This window comes from Oxyura jamaicensis, chromosome 2, assembly GCF_011077185.1.
Source record: "Oxyura jamaicensis isolate SHBP4307 breed ruddy duck chromosome 2, BPBGC_Ojam_1.0, whole genome shotgun sequence".
NCBI classification, from domain to species: Eukaryota; Metazoa; Chordata; class Aves; order Anseriformes; family Anatidae; genus Oxyura; species Oxyura jamaicensis.
This window is the reverse complement of record NC_048894.1, coordinates 95,319,654-95,344,395: the sequence shown is the minus strand read 5'-3', so window position 1 is coordinate 95,344,395 and position 24,742 is coordinate 95,319,654. Positions and strand designations below refer to the sequence as shown.

General features: G+C 40.9%; 1 protein-coding gene across 1 annotated transcript in view; it reads left to right on the top strand.

Moving 5' to 3' along the window:
* AHRR (aryl-hydrocarbon receptor repressor) overlaps nt 1–24,742 on the top strand; it is an 89,660-nt gene that overhangs the window by 40,743 nt on the left and 24,175 nt on the right. Inside the window, exon 4 of the mRNA XM_035316114.1 lies at nt 16,446–16,546. Within this exon, the coding sequence (XP_035172005.1) occupies nt 16,446–16,546 (101 nt within the window). The remainder of the gene's footprint in view (nt 1–16,445; nt 16,547–24,742) is intronic.

Genomic DNA, 24,742 nt, shown 5'->3' with positions numbered 1-24,742 from the left:
AAGAGCACTGAAAAGTGAACTCAGATTAACGCAGAGGTAATGGGATACAGGAAATCAATTTTGGGGATTTTATCAGTGTAATTCCATGTCAAGCTTATAATTAAATCTGCCAATTTTATTTTTTTCCTGCATTTGCTTTTACCGTTTACCTCAGTTCCTTTCCTTCCCTGTCATTGACTGCAGTTTGTTAATCTGTTTTCTTCTGAAATCTTTGAGAATTATTTTCCACCTATTTAACTGTAACAGCTTTTCTAGAGATACACAACACCTCTTCCTAGATGTTTTTCTTATTTGTATTTTCGTCATCTGTAGATTTTCCTGTTTTCTCCACAGCTTTCTTTCCCCCTTTTCCTGTCTTAGCTACAATGTCCTCCTTCTTCGTTGTATTCTTCATTTCTTCTCTAAGAGCTTTTTCTTACATCTGCCCTCTGCCGTTCCAGCACTAGGTCTCCATCTATTTTCTTGACTGACTTTGGTGGGAAAGCAATGCTCTTTTTTTTTTTTTTTTTTTTTTTTTTTTTTTTTTTTTTTTGCTGGTAATACATTGTCCTCGTCTCCTGTTGAGTGAAAGAAAGACCCGGCAAACCTCTTTTCCATTCTGCTCCACGAGGGCCTTTTGCCCTATGTGGTCTGGGTGCGGCGAGCTCCGATAGCCAGCTGATGCTTTCATTGCATGGGCCACAGGGAGGGGATGTACCTTTCATTCCCTCCCCTGCATAGAGCCCTACCACAGCGTCAAGATGATGAGAATCACTGCAGCAGAGGGATGGAGCCTTAGGGCGGGAGGGGGGAATAAATAATGATTGTTGTCAACCCTCCCTCCTGCATTAGGCTGCCAGATGATTGCTTATTCCTTGCTCCCACCCACACGCTTCATGCCACCACCAGCATTCTTGGTCCTTTGTGGCTGATGTTGTGGGCTAGTCAGCGGATGAGTCAGCTGTGCTAACCAGTGCTTTTCCAGCTCCCCATGCAGCGATAGCTTTGGTGCAAGAGTTTCCATCAGAAGGATTATCGGCGTGAAAGGGGGGTTGCATGGGCACGTTCGTCGTTTTGTTTAGGAGCTTGCCATTCCATGTACAAAGAGCAGGTTTCCAGGGGTTTGAGGTTCAGCTCATCTTGCTCTCTTCGCATACGCTCCGATGCAGGGAGTTTTGGAAACTACATCCTGTATACCATCTGGTAGTATGGGAGTGTGGAGTTAATGGGAAATTCAAACTTTGAATAGGTCAGGAAATTCAAAGTTTTGTTCTCACAGCAATTAACTACATGTTGGTCTCAGATGGTATTTTAGCTCATTGGGTTAAAGTACAAAATGAATCTTGCACCACAGCTGAATTCCTGCACCACAGCTAAACTTGGCACAGGGACTGAGTGGGAGAAGAGACGATCAGCGCTTCAAAATACCTTTGTGCCTCCTCGATGCTGGCCAGGCCTGGGCCTCTTTAGCGCTTCCCAGGGGTCAGAACACCCTCGGGGACTGGCGCATCCAGCGTCTCACAACTGGTGGCGACTGTGGAACATCTGGGCAGTGGAAAATGCATTAGGCATAAGAATGCTGCCGCTGCCCGCTTCCCAGCCTGCCCCCGGTCCTGCCTTGACTCTGCTGACTCCCAGCTGTGCTGCCTTGACCGTCACAGAGCATTTTGGTTAGGCACTCCAGTTCCTGCTCTCTTTTTGTATGCCGAGCAAAGGCAGAGCAGTGCTGGGGCACGCCGTATGCACAGCCACGTGCGGAAGGCTCAGTCACAGCCCTAACTCGCCTTAAACTTCTTCCTGCAGCTGCACTATTTGCTGTCTTCTTTAATCTGCCTGCTACTTGGATACTGAGGGTATCTTTCAGCAGTCCTGTCTAAGCTAGAACGTCATTTATGTTGCTCTAGAATAACACTTTTTTACTCCACTGCCAGGAAAACAAACAAACAAAAAAAAAACACACACAACAAAAAACCTGGAAAGCACTGGGCTGTGGTAGAAAGGCAGCTGAGCACCAAGTATGGATGGCATCTTGGGGCAGCAGGAAGGGGAAGATGGTGGCAGCTCTCTCCTGAGCATGCTTGATGTAATTTTTGTAACTGAGTTACTCAGAAATCCTTAAAGCTTGATTATAATTACTGTAATTTCTCACCATACTTAAACTTATTTCTAATGAAGGAATATCTCTTAGTAGCTATTTAAAGTCAATTTATGTATTAAATAACGATTTGTATTACACTAATCTGAAATCGTTTGATTTTGGATTATTAGCCGGAGTGTAAGTGAGTTGGATTACATTTCTCTGGATAATTTTCAAATGAAATAAATTTTGCAAAAGGACTGAAAAAAAAGGAATTTAAAGGGAGATTTGCAGCTAATCCAAACCACTGCCTCCGTGTTCTCTCAGGTATATAGGTGGTGTACAGATCGTTGGCTGTTGGAGGCAACTTTTCAGAGCTGTGTAGGAATGAGGAAAGGCAGGAATTGTTTGGAAATCGGCATAACGAAGGTCATTGTTTATGCTGATTTCAGTATACTCAATTATTGACAATTCTTTCTCTAGAATTGTAGGTCCAATGGCACTTGGGGGCGTTCATTAGACACCTTCTTACATCTCTCCCTGAAAATTAAAGCAATTGTCCACACTGTTTTTGAACAAAAGAAGTCACATTCTTGGGAAAATATATATATATATATATATTATTTTCATATAGCGAAGAATATAAAAAGGACTGTCAGTAACAAAAGGCATTTTAGGTACTGGCTCTGCAGCCCGACTGCTGTACAGAGCAGTGCTGAGCAGCAAATATTCTAGCAGCTGTTTACCCTGAAATACCCATATGTATATTCATTCCTGCTGTTACCAATGATTTTTTTTGCCAAATGCCTCCAGAAGAACAGGATAATTTGTTTGTAAAGGTAAAGTAACGCAGCAGTATTCTCATGTATATCTTTCCATAACTACAAAGGAAGAATTGCCATGTTAATTAAATACTTGCATTATTATCCAGGACTATTTCATTTTAGATTAACTTGTGGTTTAGGCAAATTTTAAAAGAGGGGCAAAGTCACATCTCTTTGTTTAGGCAGAAGTTGACCTTGTGTAGTTTTCCTTTCCATGGGAAGTTGTGTTAGGGAATTGGAACAAACCAGTAACATAAGACTGGGGGGAACCTCTTCGATAAGTTTCAGAAATCTTCGAAGCTATGGCCTGTTTTCAAAAGTGCCTCCAGCCTTGTCTGCACTGATACTGCTACCCTCGAAGTCACTCTGGAGGCTGTCAACACCCCCCATTTATAGCTCACAGCCTATCTCACTACCTCCCAATGATACTCGGCATCTGAGCCTGCCCCAGATTCCCTATCATGCAGTGAGTGCCGCAGCCTCTGGCAGCGAGGCCCATAAGCAGCAGCCTTGCCCTGTTTCCAGCCCAATTCCCATCCGTAACTATAGGCAGGGCCAGGAGCGGAGACAAGGCTGATTTTGAGGCTGCATTAATTTCATATCAATGCTACACATTGAGACTGTCTTCTGTGTAAACTGCCAGCTCTAGTGCAGATGGGAGGGGATTTCAGTGCTCAAGCCGGATGGAGATACGTATCAAGGTCAAACCTGAATATCTCTGGACGGAGCAAGGGCCCTGCACAACCTGTGGGTACATCTCCAGAGTCCCCGAAGCTGGCTGTGTAGCACGTGTGGGTGTACCTGATCTAGCTTTAATCTGGCTGGCGTGGCTAATAATAGCAACGAACTCACAAGACAGCGTGCAAACGAGTCATCCGAGCCCATACGTGAGCCCTCGATGGGCTTAACGCTGTGCCCTCGTTGCTGTTGTTACTTATTTAAGCTGGATTACAAAGCTGGTTTGGGCAAGCCTGTTTGTGCTACCTGTAAATGAAATGTGTCTGGATACTAATCCTCCCCAAAAGTCAATGAGCGATATGTCCAACTTCATTTCTGACATTGCAGGCTCCAGAGTAATTTAGAAGCTTTTGAAAACTTTACTTCAGGTAAATGAAGTACATCAATGCAAATAACTCGTGATGGAACAACAACAGTTGTTTTCCTAGTGCTAACTGGTTGTGAAAATAGGCCAACCCCCATTCTTTGGGTAGAGTTAACTTACCATAACAAGAAAACATATATATTTTTTAATTTAAATTCTCCCCTGCCCCCACCACCAGAGGCCAGTCCAGCTACTACCTGCATGCCTCTTCCATGAAAACAGGTTAGTAGGTTGGTCATTTGTGGGATACTCTCAGCTAAAATATGAAATAGGCTTTTCTATCCTAGAAACATGCTCACACCAGTACCCGTTTTATTTTCCTAGTATTACTTCTGAATACATTTTTTGATAGTAAACCCGTTTCCTGGTTGTACATTTCTGTATCATTGGTGCTTCTAACTCTGCAGCAGCAAATGTTTAATTCAGGGCAATCATTATCTGCTGTTTATTTAATCTAGTGTTTGTTTCACTGTTTACCATGGCTTTCAAATATCTTAATTAGCATAATTCACAGTAGCACATGGTTGGCAGACACGGACTCTTAAGATAATAAAAAGGAACGGGCTGAATAAATATTTGAAAAAGGTGCCTGTATCCTTATAACAATTCTGGTGCTATCTATCGTAATCTTTTATTTAATTTTACTCAGGGAACGTTATTCCACCCAGATAATACCCCAAGCAATACCTTTATTTCCCTACTCGGAACTGAAATACAACAGCCCCATGACAGGTTTCGGTTAAGCCTGTATGATAACGTGTGTGCGCCGTACATCTGTGTTGGTGGAAAGGATGTGCTGCCTCTTTAAAAGGTTTTCGTGAACCTGTATTGTTATAGTAAACTCTGGTAGGCAAGGGATTGCGTGACTGCAGCAGACTCATTTGTGACCTCAGAAAAGTGGTTATGAAAGTGATCTCTTGATCAGAGGAATAGGGCTCTGCTGCCTGCGAGACCAGCAATGCACAAATGAGCCTCCTCCCTGCAACTCTGCCCCGACAGGAGGAAAAATGCTCGCTCGCCACTGAGAAAGCCTCTTTGGGATGCAGCATTCATAAACTAAGTCTTTGATGACTCTTCTTAAAAGTACGTGGTTTAAACACAAATTAGGGTCTAGAGTACAGATTTTCTTCATTTAATTTTCACAGTTTTAAAGATTATGTGTGAAAGCATTTTTGCTTTTGCTCTCTGCAACTTGCAGTGTTCATTTTCTGCCTTAAGCCAATTTGTATTTTCCTTAGCATAGTGCTGATAAGTTGTGTCTCAAGGGTTATTAGACCCATTCTGGCAGCAAGTCTCAGTGTACGTCCAATGGAAATCATATTAGAACTGGAGAAAAACCAGTATAAAGTGATGTTTATGTTAGCTAATGAGTGTAGAACATATCTGGTGAGTCAATAGTTAGGAAATCACCAGTTTCATTCAGAAGACCTTGACAGAATAAGAAGAACGAGCACTAGAAGCAATATATGGATCATCATTGTCTTTACATATAAAATTCACCTATTATTGGTCGCTTGGTGGAAGTTGTATTTAAATACAATTTTCTTGAAACTTGAGGCCACAATCCCATATACTTCATGAGAAGGAGACAGGTTTCCTGTCCTTACTCCCATAAGGAATACTTGTTATTTCTTCGGTGGCTTGCCGTGAGTCAAGACACCTTCACAGGAGTCAGACTTGCCTGTTTAAGGTAATGACAAACGTGCAGAAGAGTTGAAAGTGGAGAAAGGGTGATATTTTATTAGCTAGAACTTTGTTTCTGAAAAACAGAATGCTGTTTGGCTGTTCCTTGTCTTCTCATGGGACAAGTCTGGTAAGAACTGTGTGACGGCCTTTCGATTTTATCTCCATATCTAAGAATTTTCTGTTTAAAAAAGAAAAAGCAAATCAAAGCAGGCCCACAATTTACATTTCTACAGCTTTCAAAACTCCTTCTGTTTCTTTTAAAGATGGTATTTTTCATTATGCTTAGAAATTTTGACTGTGGCATTTTTTAAAATTTAATTTCTCCAGTGTTAACAGGGAGAGAATATGTAAGCCCACTACTGGTCTTCAGGATCTGCTGAGGATCTCCTTTCTGAGCAAGGAACCTGCCTGTGAAAAGAGACAAAGCAAAACGGTGGTGAGGAAGTGAAAAATGAAGGTTCTTGTAGTAATTGAACACATCATGTGCGAAGGTTCCTGTTCTGCAAAACAATTTATTTTTGGACAAACCATAATGTCCTCCCTGCAGTCCCTCTGACTTACAAGTGATTCCAGTTGGGAGCAAGGTCCATCTGTTTGGATAGCTTTACAGGATTAGATTTTAAATGCGTGCATTAAAGTATTAGTGTGCATAAAAACACAATAAACATATCCAGGAATTGTAACATTACCAATTCAGTGTTCTGGTATGTACTTCAGTTTTTGACTTCAGTTGTTGGCTTGTTACTTTTAGGTAAGCTTTTCATGTTACTAATTTTTTTCAATATTCTAAAAACTTCTGGGAAATATTTCAGTATTTTAAAATTATCTGGAAAATTAATTCTGATAAAAAAAAAAAATAAAAATTAAGATACTCATTTTCCTGGTATTCATTTGCCCTAACTGTGTCTCAACACCTTTTTTACTTCTTGAGGGAGAAAAAACAAAACTAGGGAGTTCCTCTCAGGCATATTTTTTGCACTTGTTAGGTCCATCGAACCTCTGACAGCAACTCTTCACACAGTCAGTCTCATGGCAGTCTCAACAGATAGCAGCAAAGCCCAAAGCAATTCGGCTCTGCCTTAGAAAGAGAGAGCCCTGTTCTGTAGTGTGTATTTATTGGTGGTTGTACAGCAGTGTGCTGCAGTCTCCATCTGACTGAAAGGTGGAGATTCTTGCATTTCTTCTGTCAAGTGTGTTTGTGCATTTAAAGCACACTGGAAAGCAAATGTGCCCGTGCCTTTGCCTCTAATACTGGATACAGTATGGCTCCTATATAAGGCAGATATTAAGGAATTGCTCTTATGATACTTCTGACTCTGAATCTGATGAAGCCAGATTTGGTTTTCTGGGTAACATATGCACATCCTGTGCACTAAGGTCTCAGTGTGAATATTTTAGATGCACTGTTTATTTCATCTTAAAGGTTTCCTTTATCCTCTCCAGATCTTGTGCTTTGGCTATTTTTAAACAGTCTCTTGGGTGATATACTGGCCTACTGACATATGCTCTTTCAACTCTCTTCTAAGAGATACTGACTTAAATTCCCTCTTGGAGGTATGAATTTAGGCAGTGCCTTTCCATGCAGAGTGGTGCAAATGAAATTATAAAGGGACAGGAATGTTACAAAAGCAGGATAAATTGAGGAGTGGAAGCTCAAGAGATAGCCTGTTTGAAACATAGGGCTGGAAACAGGTTATCAAATCCAAAAAGGAAAGCAAAGATAATGTAAATTACACATAAGTCAGTCATTGTCAGATTGATTTAATCAGGAAGGGTGAGAGACGCTTTCTCATACACTTTCCTAGTTGCGTTTATTTTCATACTTGGCCTTTGATTTGATTTCATTCTTCAGGGATTGATTTACTAAATGTTCTAAACAGTAGATCTAAATTGAAGAGGGTAAACTGGTGCACATCTTCTGCATCTGATAAAGACTAAAAATGTTCTGATATTCTCAAAATAAATCTTTTACTTTATTTTATTGCATTTCTTTCATAAGATGCACTTGATGCACTCTTAGAGCCACTTTTTTTTTTCTTTTCTTTAAGTGGGAAGATTCCAGTAAACCGTAGTAGCATACTTTTGACCACATGTAACCTTTTTCTTAGCTGTCATTTCAAGAAAAAAAATGGATTCTTGTCTCATGACTTATGCTTCTGAAAAAAATACTTCAGATTCAAGTTTATTTCAGCAGGTTGTTTATCACAAAAGGAGGAAAGTTTATTTTTATTTTCTAGGCAATGATTAGTCTTGCTCAATAAACAGTTGTAGACATTTCAGTCTGTCCTCAAAGGGAGCTGCCTCTGATATAGACCCCAATGCCCATGATTTTATTATTGTCATTGAAAGAATCAAACTAGTAGAAAAATGGCCTTGGGACAATGAAATAATATGATCCATACCAAAAGAGGACTACATTCTTTGATTATAAAGAGAGAAAGTGCCCAGAATTCCGAGGATATAGAAAACCTTTTATTTCCCCTGTACTTTTTTTTTTTTTTTTTTTTTTTTAAATATGTGGACAAGGGAAAAGATGAACAGCTATTCAAACAACAACTATCATGAAGGACACTTGGAAGGGTTGGGAAACTTTGCAAGTCCTTTTGCTAGGCTATCTGCTCTATAGATACTAGAAGTAACGTGTCCTGAAACGCTATATGTGTTAATATGTAAGTATATCATGATCAGTGGGACTTGCTGGGATTCTGCTCAAGCAATTAAGATGTGGCAGGTCAGAACACACTGTAGTATATTTAAGTCTAACATTGATTAGCTGGTGAAGTCTGAATACCTCTACATTGGCTTAACGTGCAGCATTTCAGAGTGCAGAACAGAGAAGAATGGAAACTAAATCAAAAGAAAGATAAAATTATGTTGTTTGTACATTCTGAGGTCCTTAACACTGGAACTAATCGTTGTTAAGCATCTTCTCCAAATACATAAGAATTCTCTTATTATTTTTTTTTCTATACTAAACTTATGCTTTGCAACTCAGTTCTGATTAATGAACATATAATTTACAAGCACAAGCCTCCAGGGGCAAAAAAAATTATTAGAATCATCTTAATTTTTTTGAAGGTTGTGGATACTGATATGAAAGTTAACTAAGTGGATTGCAGATTTCTTAATTGAGATTGCCTAGAAGTCAGGCTTGCAATCCATTTTGTAGTTTGACAGAATAACCCTTTAGAATTATATTGTATGTATTTATTCAAAAGGGTGTGCAAGCAAATACACACTCAGGCAAGCAACTGTATTACAGCTTAATTAAACTAAGAATGGAATAATACAGGAATAACTTTAAGGCCTCAGGATCGAATCTATAAATCAGCAGGTTCCCATCACATTTAAAGCAGTAGGTAATCAAATGGAATTATGAAAATGAAATGGAACACAATTACTTGGAATAAGTCTTATATCTTGGGATAATACAGGAGGGAGTGTATGTCTTTGGCAGTCTTATAGCCAATATATTCTACCAGACCAAATGATGAATCAAATATTTACTCAGGGTGATGCAAACAGATTTCTAAAACATCTTTGTCAATGCAAACGTGGGGTTTTCTGTTGGGGAGATCATCCGTCGAGTCATACAAAGAGAGAAAGGTTGCAACAGTAAGCCGCAGAGAGATGTGCTTTCTGGACAAGTTGTTTTGAGTCTGTTGTTTGCATCACACAATTAGGTTTTGCATAGAGGCACAGTTTTTCTCCGGTTCTGTGTTTGCTCAGAAGTTCTGGGATAAGGGAGATGTTACAGTCCCAGACTACATAAAAACATAAAACACAAGTGTGGTTTATTGTGAGCTGGTTTGGTGAGATACAGATAGAATAACCCCCCCACTCCCAAAAAAAAAAAAAAAAAAAAAAAAAAAAAGACAAGCTAATAACTTTTCATGACCACCACTTAACCATTCTCAGCATTTCTTAAAGTGATCTGCACATTTTACAGACCAGGATTTGTAGAAATGGCAAGCATAACATACAGAATTTATTCTAATGTTCACCTACAGCCATGAACCTCTCTTACAAAATGAATTCTGTTTGTAATGAAGCAATGAAAGTTTTCCTGGAAAGAATGTGAAATGTCCATTACTCGAGATACTCAACAAAAACCCTGAGCAACCTGTCTCTCTAGTTAGCTCTGTTTTGGTTAGGGTGGAATAGACCAGATAACCTTCAGAGCTCTTTTCCATCTCAAATCTTACTATGTTTTTGTGATTCCCTACCTCAACTGACTAAATAGGTCTGGTGTCCCCACAGGTAAAAAATTGTTCTGAAACTTCACAGAGCTCCTGGCACTGCATCACAGCTGAAAAATATGTGGGCAATTGTTTTCAGCTCCTCTGGTTTCCTTGTCAAAGTGGTTATCCCCAAAGGCAATGCGAGAAATAAAAAATCTGACTTTATCTGATCCCCAGGAAGTCCTTGGAGTATCTTTCTTCTGCTTCACCTCCAGCAAGGCTCTGGTACTGCCTTCTAGCTGGTGCTCTGGTACTACCTGCTCTGGCATCGCCCCAGCTCCATCCCATAGGCTTGGTTTGTCCATCACAAGCTCCTGTCCTGAACCCATGCTCTCTCTGATGGGGCGTCCTTGCTGAAGGGATTGGGCCCACGGGAGAAGCTTTAGAGGGTGGAGAGAGGCACAGGGGGGATTCCTCTGGGGACTGGAGGAGAGCAGCCCAGGACGTGCACCGTCATCACCGCAATGTCTCACTCGATCGCCATGAAGCAGCCCCATCTTCCAGGCCTCTCCAGGCTGATGCTCTAAGGGAAGCTGAGCTGTGGGGAAGCCAGCTTTCTGCCTCTTTTCTATTTTTTTTTTTTTTTCTGAAAAAATAATTACCATGTGCACGTAGACAGCAGTGACAGTCAGATTGCTGCCTTACGAAATTTACCTCATCTGCAGCTATTTATAAAAACACAAAATGACCCGGGGGAATATAGCTAAACCTACTGCTTCGATCGTCACTCCTGTAGCATTTTTTTTTTTTTTTTCTGTTTGTGAAAGGCTCTTGCTTCACAGAAACACTCCTCGCCTTTCACGTTGCTGGTTTTCGCCCCCCTCCCTGAAGCGGGAGAGTTATTTTCTGATTCTGTACTTTAAGCCCCCTTGCTTTTTTTAGGCAACTTCCAGATATCTGATACAGTGCATAATGAGGAATTAGGTTCCATTACACGAAGGCTTAACCTTCATGAAAAGCATTCAGCGCTTGCCAGGAGTCATCAATATTTAACAGCTGTTGTTATTATGAAATACTTCACAGGGTAAGGCGGCCCGCCTGCTTGCACGCAAGGGTTTGAACAGGCGCCAGGCCCCTGTCAGAGGCGAGGGGAGATTGACAGGCAGCAGGGTTGCGTGAGAGCGCGGCCTGGGTTAGTCAGCAGCCGGCCTCCGCACGAGGGCCTTCTCCCCCCGCTGCCTCCCCATCAAACGGGATCCTCTGGCCGGGCTGGGGTGTCAGCCCGCCGAGGTGGCGGCATGCCCGGCAGCCGCCCACGTGCCGCCAGCTCCCGTCACGCAAGGCCGTGGTCGGGAGAGAGTGATGGGGCGAGCCCTGGGGGGGGGGGGGGGGAGAAGGGGGACGCCATTTTGGTGCCCCTCGCGCGTGGGAGACGTGCGGGGCTGGCCGAAAATCGAGAAAACACGTTTCGAGAGAGAGAGGGAGGGGATGGGATCTGGAAAGAAAACAGTTCGGGTTGTACCTTAAATAAATGTCATGCTGTACTTGAGAAACTTCAAAGGGCAGTCAGATTTCAAAGCATCTCTTAAGAAGAAGCAGACTGAGAAAACCACTGAGTTGGGGAGAGAAACTTTGCGCTGTTGCTAGCACAACTGCATCTGGCGTTCTGGTAGCCTCCGCACCGGGACCGAGCACCACACATCTTGCGTTCAGAGGGTGGATTTCGCTGCCGCTTCCCCTCCCGGCACGTCGGAGCAGCCTGCCTGTTGCGGCACTTCAGGCTGCAAGCGTCCCTCTCGTACAGCTCGGCAACGCATCGTAAATGTTCTCTATGTTGCATATTATTTAATTTTGGTGTGTAGCCAAACTCTGCCGTCCTTACTGTCACTCAGTGTCCTCTGTAACACGTCAAGAGGAAACAGACCGTTTGGGTTCGTGGCTGTAGGTTTGTTTAGCAGAGTTTCTCAGACCGAGTGTTTCCTAGTCGTGTTGTTTTGTTTTGTTAGCGTTCAGGGTAGCATGCATAGCTAATTCTTCCTGCATCTCAGCGATCCAGGAAGAAAGACCCGATTTTCACTTCCTTTCGAGCAATAGTTACCAAAAGTGAGACGTGTATTTGTAAAGCAGTATCTCTGAAACTGCAGGCTAGATTCAGATATTTTAATCTGCCCATTTAAAGAAATAATTTTTCCCAGGGGTATCGCTGGTCTCACAGGTACTCCTCAAAGATGGGCTTGACACTGATACACCTGCATCCCTCTGAGCCTGAAGAAAATAGTCATGCCCCCTTCTTCCACCTCAAAAGAACACAGACAATGTGTCCAGGTCAGAAATGGCATCCCTTTGCTGCCCATTTTGATCCTACGCTGTTGTGTGACGTGGGGAGCCTCAGCAGCTGAAGGCGATGCGTGCCCCTTGGGCCATGGGATGGCTGGGGTGCAGCCTGACCACACGTGAGGTTGTTGCAGAGCTTAGCTTGGCAGGTAGTTCTGATTATTTTCTGAAGAAAGAAGGTTGTGCTTGTGCAGGAAGGGATACAGAAATACTTTGGAGAATGTAATCCTGTTGGTTTAAAAAGTGCAGTTTTATGAGAGTCCTGGAATTTCCATCCCTCCGAACGAATGTGTACTCCACAATGAGTACATGTGCTGTTATTTCTGGGCAAAAGGGGGTGGCTGGTTTCACGATGCGTCCTTAGACTTTAAAGTGTCAGGCAGCTTTTCTGTTCTTTATATATTCCAATACTCAAGCCAACTGGTTTGTAAATGCAGATTGCAATGCTCCTGTCAGGCTCAAAAGAGATCTCAGGTTTTTACAGTGTGACATAGTGCAGCAGTGAAAGGCTCAGCAGCACTGGGTAAGACAGTCCGGTACTCCATGCATCCAAATTTATCATCCTTTTTGTAGACTTTTCCCCCCCATTAATTAGCTGTCAATTCTAACTTGACATTATTTTTCAGTGGCCACTCCCTTCATCACTCTTAGATCAGAAAATGAAATAACGTCCTCAGATATTTGACCTTTCCTTCAGGAAATCATATTCATCGTTTTTCTTCCTTTTTTTTTTTTTTTTTTTTTTTTTTTCCTCCCTCCTTTTCCTCCTCCTATCCTCCTCCCCCTCTCTCCCTCTGCCCTGTATATTTCCATGGTGTTGTCCTTCTATAGGACCCAGCATTTCCAGACTTGTGGCTTTTTAATGTTGTCTGTGATTGCACCACGCTCACTAGATCACATGAACTTGCAAAACTGTCAGCCCTGGTTCTTGTGTATCTTGTATTTATCACCCTATGGTATCAATACACTCATTCATCTTCTTTGGCAGAACAGCTCCATCTTCTGTTTTATTTTGTGTTCTGGAAATGCAAGCTAGATAATTTCTGCTCAGAAAAAAAGGTCTGCCTTGTTCCTGCTTCCTATCCATCTACTTTGCCAGTTTTGAATCTAGTAGGTGAGTGTTCTACACTGAATTGCTGGCAATCAAGCTGAAAAAGTTGCTTCTGCCACAGAAAACAATCCAAGACTCTGTAAAGCTAGAACTCCCCATTTTTATTTATTTATTTATTTACAGACAGCAGCGTTCATCAGACTGCCTGCAATATCAGTTTTTTCTTGCCCCATTCTTGATATATGGAACTCCACAAGCCAGAAGTTTTCCCCTCAGGTCATTGAGTCATCATTAGCTGTTTGTTATTTTTTAACTTTCCAGAACTTGCTCCTCCCTGCCTACTAGAGACAGCGCTCCTGCGTTCTCCAGTCCTTCATTTGCTTTCATCATTGTAGGCTTAATCTTTGCTGCAGAGGGGCCCCCATTTTATGTAGCATTTCAGCCTGGTCGCAGCTGTCTTGTTGAGCCACCAGTCATGGCCAGTACATTCGTTCAGTTCTCCCACTTGATACTTGGTGCTGCCAGGGATGACACTTGGCTGCTCTGCTTTCCTTTGCCTGTTTTTCTGCCTGTTAAGATAACATCTTGCAGTTTTTCCTTCCCCCTCTGCCATACCTTGCCTTTCCTCCTCCTCCTTCACTGCGGGGATCTGCGTGGTGTTCTGCCCTTCTTGCTTTGCCCTCTCCAGGCGTCGTGCTACCAGCAGCAGCAGTCTCTTCCGAGTGATCGCTGCCTTGTCAGCCAAGCCCTGCTGCCCTGACGGGTGGATTAATAGCGTACTTCCAGCACAAAGAGGCAGAAGGAGAGTGACCAGCGAGCAAGGCTCTGCTGCCTCAGGTGCAAGGAGCAAACTTGCCTGCCTCGGAGGGGCTCTTGCTTCGTGGTGCGAAGGGCGTCAGTCGTCTTTGATGGTGCAATACGTCTCTTTAGAGTTCAGGCCAGCGAGTAGAGTGTGTTATGAAACGGATGTGTGTGGCCTAACATACGGGTAACTCTAGCCGGTGAAATAACATTAAAATACTTTCCATTCGGAGATGGAATTTATACTAGCCAGACAAGCTGCGGAACAAACATCTCTTGTGCTTCTGCTGCTGTTTGTGTGAGCCTGAAGGCTAACAAACAGGCAGGGAGCTCTGGCCCGCTCGGTCGGGTACAATAATAGTTTCCACTAATGATGAAGTTAGAACTGGTGGAATTTTCACAAAGTCAAAAGAACGGATCAAAAAAATAAACCTTCGTTTCCTCCCACCCCTCCCTGCCTGTCCTTTAACCTGCACAAAGACGGCAAGCAACTGCGGAAGTAGCTACAAAAACATCTTTTCTGAGGGGGAAAATTCTGGAAGAGGCCATCGGACTAGGGACTGCGCTTCTAAAAATTACTGTCACAAGTGCCTAATGCTGTGCCGTGATAGCCGTGCCTCTGTTCTTTGGGACAGATGTAGCAGAAGGCTTGGCTGACCAGGAAAAAGAAAGTGTCCTTTTCCGATTAGTTCAAATGGTGAACCAAAATGAAAGTGTAAGTTCAAGAATCCTTGCATCGCATTCACAGAAGCCTAGCTTACAGGTCTGAAATCGCAGAATTATTTTGGCTGGAAAACATGCGTAGGGAGCTGTTTTCGGCAGCTTTGGGTTTTCCTGATATATTTTCAGATGCCCAGGGGAGGGATATATTGCCTCTAATTATACATTTGAGAAGATTGCCTGGGGTAATGACCGGCATTATCACTGGCAGCAAATATTTACAATGCAAGCTAAAAAACATCTTGAATATTCAGCCAGCGTGGTTCTGTGTTGCCATCATCTGTTGTAAAATGCTGAGGTGTCCTGCAACTGCCCCTCACTAGGCTGTTACCTCGATAAGGGGCTTTGGTACAGCCCTTTGGAGAGGAAGTGACTCCATTTAGGTCATATCCTCAGTCACTTGCAAGAAATGTTATTCAAGCCATTAAAAATGTAGACTTCTATTTTTTAAAATTTGATACCCTTCTAAAAATTTAAAACCTGTTGTAATGACTCTTAACCAACAGCTCAAGAGCAGTAGAGCCTTGCTGGCTGTCTCCCCTTCTTATTCTGATTTGATATAAAGAGTTTCTGTTTGTCTCAGCCTTTTTGGGGGGATTATTAACCACCTCTGGCTGTGGCTGTTTCAGCTGTCTTCTAGCCGACATGGACAACATGCATCAAATGTCCCAGATAATCTCACTGGTGTGCTCTCATTCTCTACGTGAGAAGGAAAACAAACTGAAAACTGAATCTCTGCTTGCTGCCTGGACATTTGTGTGACCCATTGCAGCTAGGCACTGGGATGGGGAAGTACACGTCAAGCTGATTTCTTCTTCTATTTTATTTTTATTTTTATTTTTTATTTTTATTATAAATACTCCACATGTCCTAGATGATGAAAACCCCAGTCTAACAAGTGGCACCAATGTTCTCAAAAATGCTTTCATTATCCCCAGAAATGAGACTGTATTTCAGGGATTTTTATGCAGGATGTATCAGTTTGAAGACTTCGGTCTGAGCATTCAAAGATATTTCAGATCAAGCAATGATTACCCATGCACAGGAAAAGCAGTTGCCAGGCATTTCAATTCCCATGAAGATTTTCATTATTATTAGGAAAAAATTATGCAAAATCTATCATGAGAGATTTTTATGAATTTCGGGTAATTAATGACCAACTAAAACCAAACTTTAAACTTCTGTTTAAAATCGAAGCAGTTTTAGCACATTCCCGTGAATATTGCAATCAGTCTTGGACTCCTAGGACTGAATAGAGTACAGTGAGACTGAAAATAATCTGATGCCAAGAAGGTCAGCACTGAAAATAAGAAACGTATTTCAGTCTCTTGACTTCTGAGCTATATAAGCATTTCTTTAGATTTTCATAATACATATTTTTATAAACAAAACAACTTGCTAACTATCTTTTATTTCTTTCCTGTGGGTTTTTGTTGTTGCTTTATGTAGAATACAGTAATGGAAAAAATATGTATAATAAAAAGTGTGATAGATATTTCATATAAAAAACATCTGGACTTCCAGATATGTACGTATCTATCTCCCTCACAACAAAATAAAGTTGTCAGTAACTGAGATCCAGACAGTAATTCTTAATTAAAGCAGTGGATGTTAAGTGCCTAAGTAAGAATTTTAGTCCAGTGGCCCTAATCCATATGATTTCTAAACTGATAATAACTCTTTCCAACAGCCATTCAAGAAAAGCACTTTAAGAAGCAAGTTGGCCAAACGATAAAAGAAGACAATGTATGTAGCAAGACCGCTGTACAAGAAGGTGGACTTCTACTAGAAGTGAGTGAAAAATGCTGTCTATCCGGGCTCTAAGTAATTTATGCTGTTTGATGATCTAAGCCAGTTAATTCTTTGTGGCAACTTGGAACAAACCATCCGTCTTGGTGTGAGTCACTCAAGAATCACACTTGTGAGCTCTTGCAAGAGCAAAACTGGCAGTCGTGGTAGTCCTGTCCAGTCTCTGCCGGAGCACTTGCAGCCTTACAGCCTGTACGAGATCAGTGCTGTCCCATGGGCTGGTTCACAGTTCTTTGTCACTTGGAGTGATAGCTGAGATGTGTTTTACTTGGCACATATTTTGAGGGTACCAACAGGAGCTTGCTGGCTTTCTGACCTGAGCTAAGATTATTCTGGGACCTCTTAATTTATCCTACTTCCTCAGCTCTGTGCTCTGAGGGAAGCTATGTGTGTAGAAGCTTTTCTTTCTATATATTTTTATCCTCTTTAGGATGACTTTGTGTTGGCAGGCCAGTGTAAAGGGGCCATACTGTTAGTGAGAATTGGATCCATTAATCTGGATGAAGAATTAATACTGCTGTGAACTACTGAACCAGCTAGAGCACAGCAGTTCATTGCAGATACATCTGCATTTCAACCACATGATGCAATTGTGCCTTTTATACGCTGAGGATCCTTGGAAATTCCTATTTGATTAAGACTACATATGTACAGTTGTTTTGGATAGGGTAATATTTATGGTTCAAAAATCATGTTTTAATGACAGCCCTGAGGTGCATGTAAATGTAAATTAAATAGTAACCTGCAGCAAACAAACACTGTATACTATTAGAAGAAAAAAGAAAGGCGTTTTATCATGGGAGCCAATATCATAACTTGTACAAGTCTATGGAATGAGAACTGGCATGCTGCTTTCCTTCCTCTTTATATTTTAGGAGATTTTAATTTTACATTTCAAAGCTAGTAACACAGATGCATTTGATTAGTTAATACAAGTGCCAAAATGAGATATTTGGCTGTCAGGTATTATTTGTTACAATTTCCATTCTCATTAAGTAGGCAATACGGGGCTTGCAATGAATGACAAATACAGTGAGCATCTAATTTTTAATAATGGTCTCATATCTTTCGTCTTTCGTCTTTGGTTGGTACATATTACGTGCCCACAAGTTACAATCCTTATGGATCCTCGAGCAGTAACCCTACTGCTTACAGGCACATGGAGAGAACACTGGTATATAATTTCAGGTAGGTTACAAGGTGCCAAATTTTACTGACTATGCTAATGGTCTGCTTTCTATAGGGTATATGAGTCACATTCCTTTTGAATACGTGGGAGATATTTTATCCTGGATCATACTTAATATGGATTACTAACTTGATGATTAAGTGCATGTTAATAGGATTGAATTCGCCAGGCTCCGTTTATGGGCATGTCTAACCTAGAATAAAAGGGTGAATTTTCATAAGGCCTTACTGGGAATGTTCTCTGGGGACTAAGCTTGGCTCGGGTGCTCATTCAGTGGCCATGGAATGTGATGAAAAGTGGGTTTTTGTTGTTTGACCAAATTCACCATGTTAGTTATTATGGACTGCGTGCTTTTAACTAAACAGCCACATTTGTGATTCCTTCTGAGGAGAAGCAAACAGCCTTGCTGGTGGTTGCTATGCTTTGTGCATTGACTTGTGAATCTAGCCACTTTATTGGCTCTCAGAAGATGTTTTGCAGCTGTCAAAAGCTGCTTTCCTTTTCATGGCACCACCTCGCACCACCTCGCGACCTCTCCTAGATTCTTTATTTAATACAAACCAGAATAATCTGACTCACCAAAATATGTGTGAATAATACTGTCCCTGACTGAGATATTCATGGAGAACTGGGGACAATTGTTTTTTTCTTTCTAGTGGGTAGGGTCACTCTGCTCTATGTATAGGTAGAAGTATGGAATAGCAAGAATCCTAATTACTGGTAAATAATTTATCTGTGCCTCTCCAGCCTTGGAACAATGTCGTACTTCCCCTTTCAGCTTAAAAGAAAACAATGGAATTAGTCTGTCTTCAAAGTATGTTTAAAATGCTTTTTATTTCTAAAGGCCTCTGCCACAACATGTGTTTTTATTTAAGATTTTATAGAGATATTTTTACGGCTATAATCAAATAGCTTTCATCAGCAATAATAGAATAAACAATGATACCAGTTTATCAAAGACTTTCTAGTGGAGCACAGCAGGTATCTAAATAAATAATTTCTTCCAGTGTTTTAAGTTTAGGGATCACTTCTTCTGGATAAGAGAGTTTTTTTGCCATCTTTTTGTTTTTCTTTGGAGAGAAGAAAAAAAAAAGCTCTAATAACCAAAGTCCAATTTTATTAATGATCTTTTTTCAGTGTGCTCCATTCTTGCAATCTTTGCTCTCCTTGGAGACTTCAGACTCCAACTGTTTGACTGCAGTAATGATTTTTAACTTTGCACTTTCGTAATATTTTCCAAGACAGGTGGTGCAGCAGCCCTTGTGCCACATGTATGCCGGTCAAAAAAGGGCCGTATTCAATTTCTGAAGCCCTTTGCTGAATACTTTAGGAACATTGGCCAAACCCTTAACCAGAAAAGTGGGAGTATAACTTGTATTGGCAGTCAATAAATCCAGATAGAATTTATATGCTGTGGTGGTGGGGTGGAGAAACACAATAAAATGATGACTTGGAAAAATAAAAATGAATCACTGGTAGTTATCTAGGCAATAGCCTTGATTGCAATACTCATCTCATGGCTGTTAGCCACCTCCTACTCTTTCCCCCAGCTATGCTGCACTTACAATCTCAAGTCCAGACTCAGAGTCTAGGCTGTTGTGCAGGTAATATCTCATCCCGATTTTGTAATTTCCGCATTATGTACTACCCTATCTGAAGAATTAAATGCCCTCTGTTGAGAGCGAGGCCCTCTCTGGACTTATTCTCTCCATGACAAGCAGTCGAGCAGCTTCATCATCACTCACACTGCTTGTTGCACAACCATCACCCATCTACTGTACAGAACCCTGTTGAAATTGTTACTTTGACTTCATTGACCACCTCAAAACCACTTCTGCAGTTTTTCTGCTCATAGAAGCATCACTGATGTTCAAATTTCTATCTCTGTCTTTGCTGCTGAAGAAGCTATCTTCATGGTGTTTCATTCTTTTTGTCTCCTGGCCTCCTATGCCATCATCGTAGGCTGCAGCGTAGGATTTGTGGTATCTCTGTCTCCAGATATACTAGATGTAATTCTTTTCAGGTGTGAAAATAGTGGTTTACATTGAAAACATTGCAAATATTAAAATGAAATCTGGATGATCTATGCAGCTACCAAGCAGATGCTGATGGAATAAGGCTGCCTGGTTCTGTCATCCCCTATCTCACTGATGAATACTGATAAAGGCCAGACCTAGCCTGTGTAGTCATTTCCATGTTCATTGGCAATTCACGCACTGTTACGGAAGGTCCATTTTGATTTCAGGATGTTCCAAGGCACTTTTTTACCCAGTTCATAGACAGATTTCCACCACGAATCCTCTACTGCTAAGGATAGGTACAAGAATCAAATTTCAGTGGTTTTGTCTCATGTTTTTGACTGTGCTGAAGAGACCAGTTGTCATACTATCCTGGTATTTATTATTCAATGATATCATACATTTACTCTTCCTGAGTGAAGATAGTTAGTGATGCATGCCTGAGTTACTTTCTTCCTGCTAAAAACAAATAATCACATAACAAAATATCAAGGTAGGGGATTTGGTTGCTATTTTGCTATAAAACCCAAGTGTGGGAGAAAGAAGTGCAAGGGCCTTTCAGGTGTAATTCGAATTTCAAGCCAGAAGGGTTTGAAATTCACAGGCTCAACCTGTCTGTGCACTGAGAGGAGAGAACTCATAGCCTATTTTTCTCTGCATAGTTCAGTGATAACAGGCTCCCTTACGAAAGCCTCCTTGCTCTTTGAAATCACCTGTTCTTTCAGCTGGAACATCTTCACCTTCCTGCAGCCCTCTCCACTCTTCCAGAGCAGCTGGAGGTAACTACTCTGATCTTTTTTTTCATTTTAGCATGCCAGGAGACCGAGCCCAGGAGACCTGCATGTTCAGTGTGTGTGCTTAGCGGCAGGCTGCTGCATGCTTTGGGATCCCATTCTGCCGATGAAGGAAACTTCATTTGATTTGGCCGAACACAGGACAGGCTTCTCAGTTTCCACTGGTGGCAGAAATAACAAATTGTTAACATTTTGCATATCGACTAGCAAAGTCTCTATGGCAAAAGTCTCATTCTCCATCCCTCTTAAACTATTGTATGATTATTACTTACTTAAAATTTTAGGCAAGGACTGTCAAGATGCCTGGCATCTTAAAATTATTTTAAAATCACGTCTGTCTTCAGAAGTGGAGAAGAATGGTGAAAACTAGTTTTGGTGGTGTCACCTTTAGAATTCTCCAACAGTATCAATAACCTCAGCTCCATTATATTGTCTACTTAATCATTCAAAGCCAGATTTTTCAAACTGAGTTTCTGTGTTTTGCAGACATGCTTTTGTTCCAGCATTTGGCAGATGAATATTGCTGACTTGAGTTGCAACTAACATGACTAGTGAGGCAAATGAAATATCTAGCTACATAACTGGCAGGATTTGTGCTAGGAATTGGCAGTTGGTGCAAAGCAGAAAGCATAGTGAGGTGTAGGCACTTTTTTCACACCTGAGAAGTCTGTTATACTTTTTTTTTTTTTTTTTTTAAATATATTTATATCACAGGTTTGGGCGCTAACATGAATAGGGAATTTTCATTCTTTCTTGGTAGTTCCCAGCAAAGTCAATGAGGTGTTTGTTTTATTATTAGCTTTAACATGAGATAGAGATTGGGCTTTAATCAAAACCAATGAAGGTCAGTTTTTATCTAAGTAAAGGACTCAGGGCTTAATGCAATGCAAGCTTGAAGCACATCAATATCAGTATGTAGTTACTCTGAAAGGGGCTGTGAATAGTATGATTCTGGTCATTACTTTGAACAGGGAGGTGTATGTGCACATTTTGGCACTGAAAGGTATTTCCAGGTGGCCTCTACTAACAGTTTGAACTGGAGTTCAAGTTTCATTCCAAGGGAGTTGGAAAATGATACATTAGAAAACATCCTATTGGTGCTGTTCTTCACCCTGCGCAAGGAAATAACATAGGAAACCTTTTCCCACTTGGTTTCCTGTAATTTTTTTAAACTTGTTAGTGTAATTCCACTTCCTCCTTCCAAACTGATTTATGTAATCAGTACTTGATAAACCCGTGCTCTTGAAAAAAGGTACTCCAGTTTGAATTTCAGTCTGAGAGCAAGAGATTTTACTCTTCCTGTTATTTTTTAATTTAAACTTGAAAAGGAAGATTGGGAGTCAGACAAAAGTGCACGGTTGTTATCCAGGGCTATGACCAAGGCACGGATTTCAGAAGTCGGAAGCTGGTAGAGAGAGACTTTTGATTTATTCTGGTGTTGAATTCCTTTTCAGCTTTCAACTTTGCTCTCTCTCTTACTGCAGTACTTCTAAACTAAAGCTGTTAGATTATGATACAATGCTTCACCTTTTAATCTATGGATTTAAAGCTACTCAAATAGGAAATTCTCATAAACAGCTCATGGTCTCAGTGAATTTTCTTTTTCATTTAATAGCTTCCAAAAGTTACCCAAATAACCCTTTTGCTTTCCTCTGTTTTCAGACATGAACCTTCTCCCAGTAATTCAGATGACATGATTTAAGCTGACATTAGTCTCTGGGAGATGATTAACAGAGAATATGTCCATGAAGTAAAGAGCCATAAATGGGGTCAGGAGTAACTTGCCATCTTTATCACATGCGTACATTCACTTTCTTCTTGGCAGGCACAGGCGAAACACAAAGAAACATTTCAGAGGTCTTGGTCTTTTTTTTTTTTTTTTTTTTTTTTTTTTCTTTGCAAATAGACATATTTCTAAAATCCAGACTTCAAATTTGGCATGGGAACAATGTTGTACAAAAAATATCCCTTCTGCTGCCCTTTAAACAAATAACTAATGTTCTCACTTACTTCTTTTTTTGTTTCTCCTTTTTGAACAAATCTGGTCTGAAAAGCCTGTGACTTCTAAATAGCAATAGATTTCTACTCCAGTCCGTAGTGCTGCTGTTACTAGTGCAGTGACTACAGTGCTGCCACAGGGCCTGGGATCCTCAAATACAGGCTGCAGCCTAGTTCAGCTTGACAGTGTGCCGAACAACAGAAAAAGATGTGATCCGCTCTCTTCAGATTTACAATCTTGTTACGAGACAAGAGATGACAGATGCTTTCCAATGGACAACAAGGGCACATGGAAATAATGCAGCAAAATGGTAACCATAATAGCCAGGAGTCATCGCAACTTGGGCTGCAGAAGTCCTGACTTTTGCAAGAGTTTTAAGGAATCATTTAAAGGAAAAAAATCAGGTACTTTTGCTGATGCTTGCGTGAAGACTTTTAGCAACATTGGAGACATCACTAAACACTTGTTTTCAAATATTGCCTAGGTGTGAGAGAGAAGCATGTCGGACTGATGAGACCTAGTACTTAGCTTCTCCAACACGGAATGTGAGATTATGATTGAGAGCAAGCTGTGAGCAGCTCTGAAAATCAGGATAAGTAGCTTATGTTGAATGTGACAGAGAAAGGGGAGGCAGTAGCCAGTGCAGGTGTGCAGAGAGGAGAGGCAACGTTGGTTTGGTATTGCTATCAGAGAAGTCAGCTTCCATTTGTCAGAGCAGAGGCAAATGTGCTGCAGTGCTGCAGATGTGAGAAGAGGAGGCCTAGCTGAGAAACTGTAGGTGTACTGGTAAGTGGAGAAGCCGTCCATCAGCTTTGGACATAGTCCAGATGTGAATCCAAATTTAAGATCCTCTGCTTCTTTCTCCAGGCTGCTCATCACAGCAAACTCCACCTGAGCTCACTTTTCACAACCACTTCCTCTGTTTCTGCTCAGGCTATTTCGGTGCCTCTGGAGACAGTCCAGTGGCCACGTGACTTCCTCCGCAACAAAACATATTCTCCAGTTTCGACTCAATTAATTTTTTCCCCTCCCTGACTTCAGAACTAATCCTTGGCAACTGTTCTCACCAATCAATAGGTTCAATGTCTGTATGTGAGCATTGCATCGTATCAATGCGCAGGGATTTAGTCTGTTACCACAACTGGAAGACTTGCATCCAAGTAGCTAGGGCTGTTCTTTCCATACAAGCTTCTTGATGCATGCTTGCTTTTGGGGAAGTGTCCACTTTTTGAAGATGACAAAGGCATGTATTATAATCATAATAATATTAAAAAAAAAAAATAGAAACACTTCAAATACTGCCTACATTCATAGATAATTCACATTTTTGAAATCTTACATTGTCTGCAACTGGTGAAATTATAAATTAATAGCCTAATGTGTATTTACAGCTGACACTTGCTTCCAGTAAATTCCTCATTCTTAAGTTATAAAAGTTAATGATCTAGCTACCTTCCCAGTAAAGTGAAGTGACAATCATGAAAGCAGGTCCAGTCAAGACTGTGTGTTGTCTTCAGATTTTTTTCAAATTTGCAATGTTTTTTTTTTGTGGTTATGAAGATTTCAAAAGAAAAAAAATACGTACTTTAAAAATATGTAAATATTTTCTGGTAATTACTGAATTAAAATACTTCTAAAAGTATTTACAGAAATACTGAGTACCTTTTTTTTTTTTGCCTACTCATTTAATACAACGTGAATATGCTTTTTGACAGGTTTGAACTGAAATGAAAACTGCTATTAAAAAGCATGACATTGACCATTAAATGTACTGTTTTCTATTGTCAGAGATATAGTATTGATTTGGAGAAAGGAGGAGAAATGAGGACCCTTCAGATAGTTCTGTTCATGTTCCAGGAACTTCAACAGAAATTACCATCATTCTAATTTTAACTGTCTTTGAAATTTTATGAGTAGAGAAAAGAAAAAAATAGATAGCTTCTATACCCTGTTTTAATTTGAATTCTTCCAGGAATTCCTAGATGCAAAAGCTGACGGTGGCCAAAAAAACAGGCATTTTCTCCAACACATTTCATATCCTTCCCCCTCTTCCCAATACTGCAAAACCCCCAGAGTTCTTAAACTGGACTTTTTTAATAAGAAAACCAGTGTCTGCTCAGACTAAACCCTAAGAAGGGTTTAGGGGAGGGCTTCACTTATCCTAAAACTCATCTTAAG